We start from the raw sequence: 17,500 nt of genomic DNA, 5'->3' as shown, positions 1-17,500 counted from the left end.
ATTGCTCAGATTTTCGCTTCCTCTTAAGCCGCTTATATTGGTTTATATTTCGGTCTCGTCATCATAATCGTATTCAACTCACGAAGGCAGTCGCTAATTATGAATATACTCTTTCTTGGGGAACCTTCAGTTTGCTTTTACCAACAATGCTATTGTTGTAATGCGTAAGTAAATACGGTGCAATATCCTCATTATCGTCATCGGTAGAAGTGAAAAATATCTCAAATTATACAAACAATACTAATGCTTTAACTCGTAAGATCATAAGTTTCTTGAGAGAGTATGTATCATAATTAGTGCATGATTTAATATGTGAGTAATTCTGAAAAGATATGAAAATTAAACCTAGTGTTTGTGTTTGTGTGTGTGTGTGTGTGAGAGAGAGAGAGAGAGAGAGAGAGAGAGAAGGGACCATATTCAGTACATGACGTAAACATGTTAATTAATTTGAAAAAATACGAAAAGTAGAGAGAGAGAGAGAGAGAGAAAGATTATGTGTGTGTGTGTGTGTGTGTGGCCAGTGTTTGTCACCAAGATCGAGAGAGAGAAAGAGAGAGAGAGAGAGAGGTGAGAAGTCCAGCTGAAATCGATGAGGAACGTGCCACCTCTTACTGGCCAGCACCAGTGACAAACGGGAGAAGTGCAATTGAGAGAGAGAGAGAGAGAGAGAGAGATGCATAATAATTGGGGGACTGGGGAATAAATTTCGGATTATCGTAAGAGATTCGTAAGGTATGGCTCGGGTTGTACTATAGAAAGGGAAGAAAGGTTTTTAGAATGGAGAGGAATCAGGAATGATTTGAGGAGAGAGAGAGAGAGAGAGAGAGAGAGGAAAATTACCAAACCGTTAAAATAGAGAGAAATAACTTGAAATTATTGAAGGCGATTGCACTGACAGCCGAACACCCAGTATGGAGGGAATGACGACTTTAAGATGACTTGGGGATGTTTTGAGAGAGAGAGAGAGAGAGAGAGAGAGAGAGAGAGTAATTAAAGCAACCTAACACGGGGAAATAAATTTGAATAATTACATTAGACTGGTGTGACTAAGTGGGCTTGAAGCGGGGAAATGAGGAGGAGGAGGAGGAGGTCTGTGAGATGAGAAAAGGCAGATGTGACCTAAGACAGAGAGAGAGAGAGAGAGAGAGAGGTGGGCATACAACTACAATGTAAACAGCAAAGAATGATCGAAGGGAAACGGCGAAAGGTTAAAAGGTCAGGAGAGTGATAACTGAGTTGAAAAAAAAACTTTAATAGGAAAAAGAAAACGTGATTCAGGGAGAGGTATTTTTTCTCCTCAGTCTTTCTTTTCCCATCCTCTGTTAGATCATTTATTCTTTGTGTGTTTGTGTGTGCGCGCTTGCGTTTGTATAGAAAGAGAGAGAGAGAGAGGGGGCGAGAATGCCCCTTTATCAATCTTTTCAAATACAACTGAGTCAATAAGTCGTTATTTTTAAAGTAGATATGGCCGAGTGTGCATGCCAATACACTGCTTTAAAAGTGTCAGGGGGACAAACATAAACCTTTTGTTCTGTTCCCCTCTATGGGTTTCATCTGCGAAGTGTTTCCGAATGTTCTGCAGTAATAATATAACGTCACATGGCTTTATTATCATTTAACAGTTTAATTTCCAATCAAATAACCTGTAAGAAGAATGGAAAGGGAATCAAATGCAAATCGGCTGCATCGTCTGTGGAGTGTTTCGTACACACCCACACACACACACACACAACACACACACACACACACATATATATATATATATATATATATATATATAATATATTATTATATATATATATGTGTGTTTTTTTTTTTTTTTTTTTGTTTTGTGTGTTGTGTGTGTGTGTGTGTGTGTGTGTATGTATATATATATATATATATATATATATGTATATATCTATATATTTATATATATATTTATATATATCTGTATATATATATATATATATATAATATATATATATAAATATATATAGTATATGTGTGTGTGTGTGTGTGTGTGTGGTAAAAAATATTTATTATATTATAATATATATATATATATATATATATATATATATGATATAAATTTCTGTCTATAAATTATTTCATTTATATTTGTGGATGATAAAACCCATAACTACGTTGTTTATAAATTTCTGTAGTTTATATTTATAGATGAGAAAAACCAATAATTACATTGTTTATCATTTTCTGTCGTCTATAATTCACGTAGTTTATCTTTATAGATGAGAAAAACCCATGATTACGTTGTTTATACATTTCTGTCGTCTATCATTTATGCCGCTTATATAGTATATAGACGACAGAAGGCAGTGACATATGCTCCTCTTTTAAAGAATACTAGTAACCAGGAATAGCCAGACATCCATAAACACATAACAATGACACAGGGGGAAAGAAAACCGTCCTCGAAGAAATAATACCCATAACGATGCGAAACTCAGACCATCAGCGATGGCCAACAGAATCCCATAAAGGAGCCCCCTGACAATCGATGCCAATAGAAGACGCCCAGACCAAAATCAACAACACAAAAGAAAATCAGGGGTGAGGTGTGAGGGAACTGAATGGTGGGAGGGAGAATGTGGGAGAAATCATTGTTGCAGTGGGTGTGAGGAAGACGGTGGTGGGAATGGTTGTTTGTGGGGGGGGGGGGGGGTGGGGGGGGGGGGGGGGCGCAGTGGGTGTGAGGAAGACGGTGGTGGGAATGGTTGTTTGGGGGGGGGGGGGGGGGGGGGCGGCGCTGGTTTGGGTGTGGGGGGGAACCTGTGAGCTGGTCTAGATAAGAACTGGAAAGAAAGAGAGAGAGGGGGGAGGGGGAGGAAGGCACAGCTGCTTCGAAGGAAAATCTTGCAAATTTATTTCGAATTCGTTTTTTTTTTTTTTTTTTTTTTTTTTTTTTTTTTTTTAGCGAAAAGAGGTGAAGATAGACAGCAATGATTTAAATTAGGTTTTGAAATCATATATAAGCGTATTTTGGATCTGTCAAAAAAGGAGTAACTGAAAGAGAAATTCAGGGAATTAAAAAAAAGCAAAGGAGGGATATTCATTAAAGAAAAAGTATAATAATCAAGGTAAAATATTTATAGAAATTGGCAAGAAGCATTATAAAAATATAATTATTACACAGAACAGACCCGGTTGAGCATGGAAATTGCAAAAGCATCACACGTCAATAACATGTTATTGCGAATAACCCAAATGGAGGAAAACCAGAAAATGATAATTATAACTATTCATAAATAATGATATTAAGATTCAAACAATTAGAGATATATAACAGATAGATTCGAGGAAATCTATGATTATGCACCAAATAAACACAGATTAAAGAAAAGGCTGTAAAGAGAGAAATAGTAACTGAAAACGGAAGAAGGAAAAGGGAGATAAGCGGTATGAAAGAAGAAACAATATGCATATGAAAAAATGATGCATAAAGTCAAATAAACTGTAATTCAGACAATTACCCATTCGTCGACAGTGATAGATTAATATAGGATTCATGGCCAAGTGCTAGGACTTATGAGGTCATTCAGCGCTGAGAGGGAAATTGACAGTGAGAACGTTTGAAAGGTTTAGCAGGAGTAGAACCTCAAAGCAGTTGCACTATGAAACTATGAACGGAATTACAATAAAATGAATGTATGAGGTTGCAGCAAGGGGCCGAAAGGACGCTGCAAAGACCCTTAAGGAATGCCTACTGGGCACCATGCGCAGTGCACTGACGGTGCTACCCGCCTACGGGCAGTAGTGCCAGAGGAACTCGCATGGATAAATGATACCGAATTCATTATCATCACCAACCGAAAAACAAAGGAACCAATAATCGATGACGAACGAAGAGAGTAATCTGGCGTCCTCGAATGAAAATATGGAATAATATTAAATCATCTGGATGGATACAGTCAGCATCCCCTTCGGTCGGTGGGAAGGCTTTGGATCATAATGACAGATTGAATTCTCAGTTGTATTATGGAATGGGCGAGTGATCTAGTGAATTAGCGAATTGAGACCGACTGACGGTAGTTGGGGAAGGCTGACAGACACAGAGGCAGAGAGAAGGGGGTTGGGGAGGGAGAGAGAGAGAAGGGAGTAGGGCAGGATTTCTGTTAACTACTGATTAGGTCCGTCCATTATTTCCCTTTGAATGGCTGCAATTCCTGTCACATTTGAACAGTGATGACATTTTTATTTTTAGCTTTCATTAAGGATGAAGCCTTATGTTTTTTGACGTTCTTGTCGTATGTTAGATCTTCATATATATATATATATATTATATATATATATATATATATATATATATATATATATATATATATATATATATATATATATGTGTGTGTGTGTGTGTGTGTGTGTGTGTGTGTGTGTACACACTCAATATCAGTTAAACGAATGCACTCTTATGTATATATGTGTGGTATTTTGACACTTAGTCCAAATAAAAATCAGTTTCTAGTCTATAAACTGCTAAGAAGTTTTACTGTACTATATATGAACAATGTTCATTAAGAATTTCTTTTTCTTAATGTAGTTCAATATCCAAAAAGCAAATCTCTTCTCTAATCATGACAATTGATGTTGACAAACATAACGTATTACTTAATAGGAGGCAACTCTAAAGAACTTTTTTTTTTCTGATATATCATGCGTTGGAAGGATACAACATTGGTCTATCTAGTGAGCTAACCGTCTAACATTCTATCTATGCAAATTGGGAAAAGAAGCATAAGACGATCAAAAAGTTACGCAAATATTAATTCACTTAAATATTATCAAAAGTTAATCTGATACTAGATAAAAAAAATCACGTAAATATTAATTTACTTAAATGTTATTAAAACTTAATCTAATACTAGATTAAAAATTCACGTAAATATTCATTCACTTGAATATTATCAAAACTTAAATTGATACTAGATCAGAAATAACATAAATATTAATTCACTTAAATATTATCAAAACTTAACCTGAAACTAGGTCAAACATTTACGTAAATATTAATTTACTTAAATATTATCTAATTATCTAAACTTAAATTGATACTAGACTTAAAATTCACTTAAATAGTAATTCACTTAAATATTATCAAAACTTAAATTGGTACTAAACTACTAGTTAAAAAATTCACGTAAATATTAATTCACTTAAATATTACCAAACCTTAATCTGATACTACATCAAAATTCACGTAAATATTTCTTCACTTTGATATTATCAAAACTTAATCTGATACGTGGAGGAATCAGAGAGAAGAGAATATAGAATATAAATGAATAATCGCATCCTCAAAATCAAAGACTTCCTGTGACGTCGAGAACATTTCCACCGGAGCAAGGCCCGAAGTATTTTGTCCAAATTTGAAAATCGTTGCAAAATTCGTTATATATTCGCTCCAGTATATAGTTCTCCGACCAATTTCTGCAATTCTGAAATGTCTTTCAGTGCTGAATGGAACCGCGCTTTCACGGCCGATATATTTCATAGGCGCCCGAGTGATTCGCCAATCTTTAATTGATGAATTATTCAGCGACCATTTGAAATCCGCTGCGAGGCGTTGCTTTGGATTTCGAAATTTTAATAAAAAGCCAAGAGGCCGACCTAGCTCTAGCATGCTCCAGGCAGATAGGGAGGAAATAGCTGTAACCTATTCTTTTTTTTTTTTTCTAAGTTAATTCATTGTTATAATGATTCTGTTGTGTGCATGATATTCTAAACAGCTCTCGATATGATCTCTTTTGTGTTATTTAAAAAATTAATATTAATTATTGTTGCCATTTGTTTTGAATACAGTTCTTTTTAATTTTCTTTTCCTTTTTAGGAAATGTAACTTGTGAAATGAGTTTATGTATTTGGACCGTTGTGTAATTTCATAATATTGTATTAGATGTTTCTGTGGAGAATGGTCAATAAAATATCTATCTATCTATCTATCTCTATGATGTTCTACACTCAGATTCTAGTTCTGGAGTAGCTGTGATGTATATACATACATTATATATATATATATATATATATATATATATATATATATATATATATATATATGTGTGTGGTGTGTGTTTGTGTGTATATATATATATATATATATATATATATATATATATATATATATATATATACTATATATATATATATATATATATATATATATATACATATATATATATATATACTATATATATAGATATATATATATATATATATATTATATATAGATAGATATATATATATATATATATATATATATTAATATTTTATGTCTAATGAGGGTAGAAGATTGAACGTACCTATGTCTCAGTCGACATTTCCTTCATAAAACACACTTTCCAGGAGGGGTTTTCCTAAGAATTTTCATTTTACTAAAATTGTAACTTTGTAGATCTTACACAGGCTCCTAATCACATCAGACATGAAATTAATAAAGAAAAGAAAGACATTCCAGTGTTTGTGACGTCCCTCCTCGCCTGGAAAAGGGGAGGCCAGCTCACACAAAGAGTCCATTCCAGCGTGGAACGTATACTATACATCTCGGTAACACCGACTGCTAATCTCTCAGATAGATACAAATGCCTGTCCATTAGACGGCCTGGAACGAAGACGCAACTCAGAGACCGAGATATTCTCAAGAGAGTTCAGAGAATGCCTAATCTATGTTCAGCCTTCGTGGAGGCAAGCCAATGTGGGCCAGAAACAAATCGGCAACACTTGTCTTCCCTTCAAGAGTTGCCACTTTCTTTTTAATCTTCCCTGGTAGTCTTGATGTTTCCCCTGATAGAGGTTGCTGTTTTAAGGTTTTTTGCTTTGTAAGAATATTAAAAATGAAATAATGTACTAACAAATGGTGTATGGTCACTTTGATTTCTTTTCGTTGGAGCTGTTGCTTATTTTTCTCAAAAATTTTGATAATCATAGGTTTTGTTTTTGGAAATATTAAACTTATTAAGCTGTAATATTCGTACTATCAATTATTTCATATTTCATATTTCCTCCGATTAGGCTTAAGACATTAAAACTCAAAATATTCGTTTTGTCTTTCTAAAGTTCCAGATCATGAAATATTCTCAAAAAGAGCACCCATTAAGAATGTACAAAATACAAGTTTAAATAATTGCTGATTTCGTTTTAGAAGACAATAACTAAGACTAATTATGAAGAAATTGCTTAAACAGGCATACAGATTTTATTATAAAATAAAAAATCAAACAGTTATATCCCAAACCATTTCTCTTACCACTCGTACAGATATGATAAGATCGAATCAAATGGCAGACTAATAAAATTGTAGAACTGAAACACATCAAAACAATGTAGTAAAACATTTAAAAGAACTTTACGTGAAAATCACTATAGTTTTGGACTAATTTGTTATATATCTAATTAAACACAGAGCTAAAGGGATAAGGATACTGTGAGAGAAATAAATCTCCAAAATAATATCAGTGGTTTTGTGGTCTAATACTTGATGTGGTTTAAACGAATACGCCTACGGTCTTTCGTTACAGGAAATAGAGATAATGGTCTGTTAAACTTGGACTTCTATCCTAAAGTGGGGGAAAAAAGTAGAATTGTGACTGTCAACCAAATTAAACTGTAATCTAATATCTAAATCGAACTGCATTCTCACCAGTCTCTGTCCAGTCTTCTAAACTGTGTTTCTAAAGGTACAGTGATTTAAACACCAACGCAACACTCATTCATTTTTAAGAGTTCTACTTACTTTGGCTTTGCCAATTATTCCTCAATGGAAGGCATCATCCCACTGCCCAGATATAAGCTTCCAATTTGAAACAAGAATTCACCACCAGTCTGTTTTTCCCATGGCAGATCCGCTAGCCATCATGTGTACCAAAAGAACATAAAAGATATTACAACAAACTTTTATTGGCATTGTTTACATTTCATTGATATGTGATTACTCTTCACCTAAGGGCATTTAGGGAATCAACTGAGACATTTCTTAAGATAGGAAGGAATGCGAAATTTGAAAATCACAGGATATTATCCAAGATGATAGTAAAATCAAATCACTGTTAAGATAGGGCTCAAAACCAGGATATATATGATTTTTTTTTTAAATCGCAGGGCATTCATTATGCAAGAGTTAACACATCATCAAGAATCGAACACAACAGTGGAAATGTGTCACTTACCTTAAGATAACCTCTGTAGCACCAGAATATTCCAACACTTCTCTCTTTCACGCGGAGAATGGAAGCCTCGGCTTACTTTTTCTTTTTCCTAATGAACACCACAGATCAGTTCACTTTCCCTTCGACAGTCGCACATAGTAGTAGGTCCCGGGCACGCAAAGAAAGACGCGGCAGCACCAAGAAAGTAGCAGATTTTTCACATATATAACAATGACAGTCAGACAGGCAGGCAGGCAGGCAGGCAGACAACGAGTTTCTTTTATTTTTTTCTTTCTTTAAATACTTTCCATGAGGGAGGTTTGTTTCATCTTCGGTACTTATTAATTAATAATATCTACTGGCTTCTCCTTAAGTTAGATCACCCCTTGTCCTCTTGGTCAAACAGAAAAAAACAAGTCAGTGTCTTTTTTATATATATTAAAGTTCTAATTTTTTCGTTTTTATTTTTTTTTTATTGCCTGATCGTGTTGCAACAACACATGGTGAACTTTTCGCGCATCTTATTGTTGTTGTTGTTGTTATTGTTCTCGTTGATGTTTTTTTTTGAAGATGCGTTGTTTCCTTCAGTCGAAAGAAAATATAATTAAGTCTTAACAACAAGTAATTTAGTTACTATATCATAACAGCTCACAGGAATTTAAACTGCTTAAGGAAGTAAAGAAATTGGTGTATTTTGATATTTTGTATATATTTATATCTACATATTTTATATATATATAATTATTATTATATATATATATATATATATATATATATATATATATATGTATATATATATATATATACATATATATAATATATATATATATTATATATATATATATATATAATATATATATATATATATATGTGTGTGTGTGTGTGTGTGTGTGTGTATGTCTGTATCTGATATATATATATATATATATATATTATATATATTATTATATATATATATATATATATATATATATATATATATATATATATATATAGTATGTATGTGTGTGTTTTTTTTTTGTGTGTGTATCAGGTGCTCGAATAGAGAAACAACAAGTAATACATCATTTAAATCAATACCTCACTTTCCCCGCTTTCATTGGAGAAGAAGCCTCGCAACATTGCAATAAGCTTCTTTCTCTGGTAAACAGGGAAATGAATCCTATTTTCGTCTTTCATCACGGTTGACAATCAGTCAATCAATCGAGCAACCTTCGTAAAAGTTGTCTTTGTTTACTCAACCTGCTTCGTATGACGTCATTGAGAACGGAGGGAAATGAAGTAATATTTATATATCTTACGTATTTCTGAGGATATTGTGGAATTGGAGCACCGAAGTCTCATATTTCACCCATTTATTTATTTACTAACTTGTCTATGTATGTTTTGTTTTCCCTTTTCTAATACCACTTCTCTCCTTTCTGTAATTCCTATCATCTTCTATGACTTCTTTCACATTAGCACCATACGCTCTGGAAATTTGAATTGTTCAAGTCGGTGGCCCCTTTTGTAGGCTTGGGATTTATATTTTGAATAATAATTATAAGAATAATATATAATTTTTAGTCGTAGTGTTATTTTGCTTTGAGATATTGCATAAAAAATGATTAATGTCGTCTCATTTAGTTATCAGATAACTCTCACCTTTGCATGTAATTGCCTAATGCCTTGAGCTTAATCGCGTTCTATCAGACAAATGGTTTAAGTGAAAATACTTTACATTAATGTTCTAAGTTCTATGCCCCATTTGAATAATGAAATTCCTATCTCCCACAGGATCATAACATAGTTTTCGCCTAATTACGGAAGCCGAAAGAAACCCAGCAAACGGAAGCCACGTGATGACAGTCTAATGTAATATATTATGCAAATGTATTCAAATCATACTAGCAGCAATGGGCGGAGGCTTATGGCATTACTGCAATATTGCATATTGCATCCTCCGTATTCCTTAGCAATTTCCCGGCTAAATTAATTCCGGGAAAATGCGCATTATTACAGCGGATAACATTTCCTCGGGCGCTTGAGTTTCCAGCCGTGTTATTTATCTCTTTGTTCACGTAAATATATTTGAATAACGCCAGGGCTTCGACGTTATATGTCACAATCGTACACTACAAACTTCAGAATGTCATCAGCATTCGCTATTGTTATTGACCCTTGTGTCATCATCGCTAAAGATTTCGCTCAAACAAAGAATGATAGGTTATCATCAGTTTTATCAAAACATAATCTATTTGTTTTGTGAATATTAAGACGAGGTTGGGTTATGTCAGTCAAGAATCACTATTGCATTTGAACCAACTTTTATAAATATTTTTTACAGATTCCCCTAAAACCGAGAATGATAATTTACTATCAGTTTTGTCAAAACATTATTGGTTTTGTGAATATTAAGACGAGGTCGGTTTATGTCAGTGAAGAATCAATATTGTAATTGAACTTTGTTTTATCAATAGTTTTCTTTTATAGATTTCACTAAAACTCAGAATGATAATTTTCTATCAGTTTTGATCAAAGCATAAACTACTGATGTTTTATGGAATATCTAAGAGGTCGTTTTCTATCAGAAGCCTAGTAAGGAATAGTGATATTTTCGCAGCCCGGTTAACAGTGACTTCCCTGTCTCGTGTGTTCTCTTGCAAATTCCGTGTTTTTTACTCTCCTAATCTAAGATTAGAGTCTTCGAAATCACGAAATACGACTTCATCTTCAACTGCCTGGGATAATTTTCTAATTTCTGTTCATTATTTTCATACATAATACAATAGAAAGGAAAGTTTGAGAATTACAACCTCACAAAATTAAATCCCTAATTCGTATGTGCTACTCTTAAAATTCGGTATTTTACTTTTCTAACTCAAAATTCCTTTAAACATTCATAAAAAATCCTTAACTCTTATGTGCTACTTTTGAACAATTCATTGTTTTACTGCTAATTCAAAATTACCTTTAATCTTCAGAATAAATCCCTAACTCTTATGTGCTACTTTTGAACAATTCATTGTTTTACTGCTAATTCAAAATTACCTTCAATCTTCAGAATAAATACCTAACTTATATGTGCTACTCCTACAAATTCAGTGTTTTGCTCCCCAAAATTCAAAATGACTTTAAATCTTCAGAATAATTTAGCGTGGGAAAAGAACACAGAGGGTTGGGCCTTCCTCCTGTTAGCTGCCAAGAGAACCACCATTTTTTAAGCGTTAATTTGTTGGGGGGAGACGTAGACAAATGAATTTCTGGGAAAAGCTCATCTTTCTCCACTATAACACAACTCCTCCAGGGAAAGAAAGACTCCGGTATGATCTCTTCCTTTTTTTGAAACAAAAGACGTATTTGTTGTTTTTTTCAGTTTTGGTTTATTTCTATACTTAAATCTATCTCCTTTTACTGTCTTTGATAAACTGGCTCGAAAGTTCTTTGATTCAGCAATTAATGTCTTTTAGGATAATATCGGAATCCTAATGTTTTTAAGTCGTGCTTTTAAGAAAAGGGTGTTATAAAAACGTATCTGTATTCCATAAACTTATCTTTATATCTGTCTGATCGAATTTCGTTTTGGTTAATCACTGAATCCTAATCTTCAAGTCATGGCGTTAATAAAAGTGTATTCTAATAGCATATTATTCTATAACTCATCTTTATACTTGACTGTCTATAAGGTAATATTCACACGTCATATCTTCATACTTGGCTGCCGATAAGGTAATATTCACATGTCATTCATACCATTAACCCATTGATATTAAAACACATTTCCTCATTCTCTTCTACCCGGAGGATTCTATGCAATGCGCCATCCACACGTTGGAAAATACAAACTCCCATTCATATTTAATCCAACGTGCGAAACCCACAAGAAATGTTGATTACACTCTTGATTTGCAGCTGCTTTTCCCAACCCAACTCTGATGGGGGGTTTCTCTGATTTAAATCATGTTTTAGTCCGGAATTTATCAGCGTTGCCTGATGAATGGTTGGGATTTTTTTTTTCCCGTGGGAAAACACGTTTCATTTTCTGACTTCCCTTCTACCTAACACAACTGCATCTCTCTCTCTCTCTCTCTCTCTCTCTCTCTCTCTCTCTCTCTCTCTCTCTCTCTCTCTTGTTCTTATTTTAGGATAGTGTGTCTTGTCCTGTCAATTATCTCTCTTTTCAGTAGCTCTTTTAAACATTTTTGCCTCCTCAAAGTATTTTTAATATTTACTCTCCTAACGTAACCCCACCAACTATCTCTCTCTCTCTCTCTCTCTCTCTCTCTCTCTCTCTCTCTCTCTCTCTCTCTCTCTCAATTAGTTCTCCCATGCTTTAGATAAATATCAGCAATTAAATAATTAATAATAAAATAATCAATTCAAGTAACTTTAATAAACTAATAATAAATAATAATTAACAAATTAATAACTAATCCCCTTGCTGGGTTTTTTTTAATGGGTGGGGGTGGGGTTTAATGGCTATCCAAAACTGAAAAAAAAAACAAGAAAAAAGGAAATGAATAGGTGATTCTTTTTCTTACAGTACGTACTGGGTTTTTCATCCCGCTAACTGTTTCTCTCTTCAATAACATTCTAAAACATGTTTGTCTTCTGCATTCATGTTTATATTTTTCTATATACACTCACCAAACTTAGTCCTTACAAACTCCCTCTCTCCGTTCTTGCCAAGAAACTGAACTGCAGTATATATCAGATGATTTTTGTTTTCATTCTTATCCTGAATATTGGGTTTCCTCCTTCTAAAACCTTCTACAACATTATCCCTCCCACTTCATGCATCCATTATCACTTTTTTTCTCCTATTTACGCTCGCCCAACTTAACGCCCTGGGGAGAAGTAGTACCTCGGGGCATCCTAATCTTCATTTAGGTTAATACCCATTAACCAGGTACTTAGTGTTGGTACGAAAAAATGCTTCTGCACGTGGGTTTCATTAACAAGGATATACCTCAGGTAACTTATAGTAATATGCATTCACTCGTGTATAAGTTGCTAGGCAAGATATGTCTTCTGGGAAGCCATTTCCTTTTTTTTTTTTTTTTTTTTTTTTTCTTTTTTAGTTTTGGATAGAATAAACCCCGTTAACCCAGCAGGACGAGAGGATGGCTCTGGTGTAGGAATACAGAAGAGATAGAACTTATCAAAATTTCGTTTCATTATTATTATTATTATTATTATTATTATTATTATTATTATTATTTATTATTATTATTATTATTGTTGTTATTAATTGATGATATTTATCTAAGGCATGGGAGAACTAATTAGCCTTCCATATGTTTACAAATCGGTAATAATTTTTCTAGTAAACGAAGTCAAATACTTGCAGGTTCAAGCATAAAACCAATCTAATTTTTCATTCGCCGTTTTCATTATCGTCATGAACATATAGCAATTGGTTTTACGATATAGTATATGAAGTATAAACGAATAAGAATTAAGTTACCGATATAAAATAAGAACAATCACTTAGATAAACCTCGCGCTAGATGATGAAAATTGTAAGAAACAAAAATCAATCCTCTGGGAAACTAAAACAAGCCCCAAAACATATAAAATAAATAATCGGAATCATTCTTCTCTACGATAATGATACGTGAATGCGTTCGAAGACGTTGACGCAGAGAGAGAGACAGACAGACAGACAGAGACAGAGAGAGAGAGAGAGAGAAAGAGAGAGAGAGAGGGGGGTGTTATTAGTGTAAGCTGGCTACTTTTTCAATTAAAAATATTTAATAGAGAGATAAATATTAGTGTAATGAGTTTCCTTTATAAAAATACGTAATTGTCACAGAGAGAGAGAGAGAGAGAGAGAGAGAGAGAGAGAGAGAGAGAAATGTAATTAGTGTGCTTTATAAAAATACTTAAGGGACACAGAGAGAGATAGAGAGAAAATTGGTGTAATCAGTTTGCTTCATAAAAATATTTAGGAGAGAGAGAAGAGAGAGAGAGAGAATTAGTGTAATCAGTTTTCTTTATAAAAATATTTATTTAATAGAGAGAAATTAGTGTAATCAGTTTACCTTATGAAAATATTTCAGTGATAGAGAGAGAGAGAGAGAGAGAGAGGGTGGCTTTGTTCGAAAACGACGAGATTGGAGGAGGCCCGTGTTTTGTAGCCCCGGCTAAAGCTGACCTGGGTTATTGTGTTGCCTGGATTAACTCTAATGGATTTTGGCCAGTGTTCCTTGTTCTTGATTTATGAAATGGGACCGTGGAGGTCCTGAGATTTGTTTTCATTTAATTTTTTTTTTTTTTTACATATTCTGCTGTTCATCGTCGCAGGAGGTAGAGACGACTCTCAGTCTGTAAACGTCTAAGCATTTCAAATAATTCAATTAGTGTTCATTAATACGTAGGGACCATTAGTTCATATATCACGTCTCCTTTTCTACAGGTATTATTGATTTCACTGAAATAAATATCTTAATTCCTGTTTGCTACTCATTCCAAATTTAGTTGTACTTACAATTGTTAATATCACGTCCATTAATTAATCATTTAGACATTGCTTATATGCACTCTTCTCTTTGGTGGGTTTAGCGGGAAATATAAGTGTTAATAATTACTAATTGTTTTCTGTATCATGCATGCAATGTTTTCTAATATCATCTGTGGTGACTTTTAACATTCTCATTGAAAGTATACAAGATTACAAAAAAGGAATGAAAAGAATTCATGTTCTATTAAAAGCAAATATCCAAATACAGTTAGTATTTTTCACTCACCTCCTGTATCCTACTAAACTACTTCATTTTTCATCTAACTATCTCTTTCATGCAATGCGTCACACTTCCATTCAGCTGAAGGGGCACCTGAATGTATTTCATGCTGTTTTGTCATGTCATGACATTTCAGCCGAAACCTGTCGCTGTGCTTTATCCAGTCGTAGAATTAATTCCCTCATCTATCAACTCTATATTGACCTTCTCTTTATAATCCCACTGAAGTAAAAAAAAGAAATCGTGCTATTAAGTACAACTTCAATTGTACTCATTCGAGACCATTGGCAAGGAGAATGAAATAGAGGTCAGCTAGCCAATTCAAAAGATAATGAAAGACTGATGTACTTTAGCTCTACGTGTGATATGCAATGAAGCGTTCTCCATTGTACCATAATGATAGATCTTCGGGTCACCTGTAAGACGGTTATTCTACCACCTAGCACACTCGAATATCCGGTAAATAAAAGAATGGCGCTTATATACACACGTATATATATATATATATATATATATATAATATATATATTAATATAATTATATGAATTATATATATATATATATATAGATATAATATATTACCAATATATGTATGTATGTATGTATGTTATTATATATATATTATAATATATATATATATATATATATATATATTGTATGTATGTATGTATTATGGTATGCAATATTCATGCTGCTGTTGGCAGTTAAACTTTAAACTAAATTGTATCCTCTAATATAAAACCGTCTACCTCTCTCTCTCTTCTCCTCTCTCTCTCTCTCTCTCTCTCTCTCTCTCTCTCTCTCTCCAGAAAGATACGGCTTGCTTCATACATTTTTAATCAGGCAAATGTTGCCGTTTTGTAATTAATCTCATCCTTCTCCAAAGAGCTATTGTTTGAAACTAAATGTACTGGTTTATAAACACATACACTTATTTTTGTTCGTGCGTATTTATACGAGTGTGAATACCATCAATCACCTCACTGCATTCGCCAATTTTTAATCAAGCAAATGTTCCAGCTGACTAGTTAATCTCATCCTTATCCGAGAGCTTTACATTACGTTTCAACAAAGCGATGAAATCCCTACCCATCCCTCCCTCTCTCCCTCCCTCCCTCCCTTCCCTCTCCCTATCCCCCCCAAACCCTGTTTTTATCCAGCAGGGAAACACATCAGAAGTTACGACGGTTTGATGTTTTGTGCGTACTCCAGCCAACCAGCCATCTCTAACCTCCCCCCCCCCCCCCCCTACCTACCCCTACTCTGTCATCTCGCTAACCTACTCCGCCTCCCCCCCCCCCCCCCCCCACTCCTCTTCGCAGAAGATAAGAGCATAGACAAAAAGAGTCACTTCATGTAATTGGTTTTCGGACTGCGAATGTGCACACGCTCGTATATCATTTATTTTTATCACTGGGGCTTAATCTAATAGAAAAAGCAATTGCGTACGTACTCCCCTTGGGTCGGCGCGCAGTTGATGTCATTATTGGTTTAGTGTAACATTTGTTTATGCACTGGAAATAATGCAGCTGGTTCAGGTATACAGTCTCTTTGGTTGTTTGAGTTTTGATAATTTTTCAGTATCATTATTATTATTATTATTATTATTATTATTATTATTATTATTATTATTATTATTATCAGGAGAGTATATATAATGTTCTAAAGATGTCCACAATCATAAAAAAATGTTTTTTTTTTTTTTACGAGTTCGTGTATGATTTAAAAACCCTTTACAAAACTTTCGAACCCTTTCCCTTGTAAAGGGTTTTTAAATTACACACGAACTCGTAACATTTTTTATAATTGTGCACCTCTTAGAAAATTATTATTATTATTATTATTATTATTATTATTATTATTATTATTATTATTATTATTATTATTATTGTTTGTTATTTATTTTTTATTCATTTTTTGGTCTACCACAGTCCTCTAATTCGACTGGGTGGTATTTATAGTGTGGGGTTCCAGGTTGCATCCTGCCTCCTTAGGAGTCCATCACTTTTCTTACTATGTGCACCGTTTCTAGACACACTCTTTCTGCATGAGTCCTGGAGCTACTTCAGCCTCTAGTTTTCCAGATTCCTTTTCAGGGATCTTGGGATCGTGCCTAGTGCTCCTATGATTATGGGTACGATTTCCACTGGCATATCCCATATCCTTCTTATTTCTATTTTCAGATCTTGATACTTATCCATTTTTTCCCTTTCTTTCTCTTCAACTCTGGTGTCCCATGGTATTGCGACATCAATGATTGATACTTTCTTCTTGATTTTGTCAATCAACGTCACGTCTAGTCTATTCGCAGTTATCACCCTATCTGTTCTGATGCCATAGTCCCAGAGGATCTTTGCCTGATCGTTTTCTATCACTCCTTCAGGTTGGTGTTCGTACCACTTATTACTGCAAGGTAGCTGATGTTTCTGGCACAGGCTCCAGTGGAGGTCTTTTGCCACTGAATCATGCCTCTTTTATTATTATTTAGTTAGAAGACCCTCCTTCAAGCATGTTCTATTGAGGGAGATTGCTGCTTCAGCTGCATTTATCTTATAGAAGTTCTTTTCTATTTTTTTATTACGGCTTTTATTTTTTTTATTACGGCTTTTATTATTGTTATTATGATTTGTTATTATGATA

General features: G+C 33.9%; 2 protein-coding genes across 2 annotated transcripts in view; one reads left to right on the top strand and one right to left on the bottom strand.

Annotated features, from left to right (window-relative positions):
• The window catches only part of LOC135209566 (uncharacterized), a 180,561-nt gene that overhangs the window by 136,932 nt on the left and 26,129 nt on the right, over positions 1-17,500 (bottom strand). The window contains 1 exon segment of the mRNA XM_064242225.1: positions 8,160-8,720. The gene's annotated coding sequence lies outside the window, so the exon portion shown is untranslated.
• LOC135209498 (uncharacterized) overlaps positions 15,257-17,500 on the top strand; it is a 28,607-nt gene continuing 26,363 nt past the window's right edge. The window contains exon 1 of the mRNA XM_064242153.1: positions 15,257-15,319. Coding sequence (XP_064098223.1) covers positions 15,257-15,319 — 63 coding nt within the window. The remainder of the gene's footprint in view (positions 15,320-17,500) is intronic.

The sequence above is a fragment of the Macrobrachium nipponense genome, chromosome 38 (assembly GCF_015104395.2).
Source record: "Macrobrachium nipponense isolate FS-2020 chromosome 38, ASM1510439v2, whole genome shotgun sequence".
In the NCBI taxonomy this organism is placed as follows: Eukaryota; Metazoa; Arthropoda; class Malacostraca; order Decapoda; family Palaemonidae; genus Macrobrachium; species Macrobrachium nipponense.
This window is presented reverse-complemented; position numbering and strand designations above follow the sequence as displayed.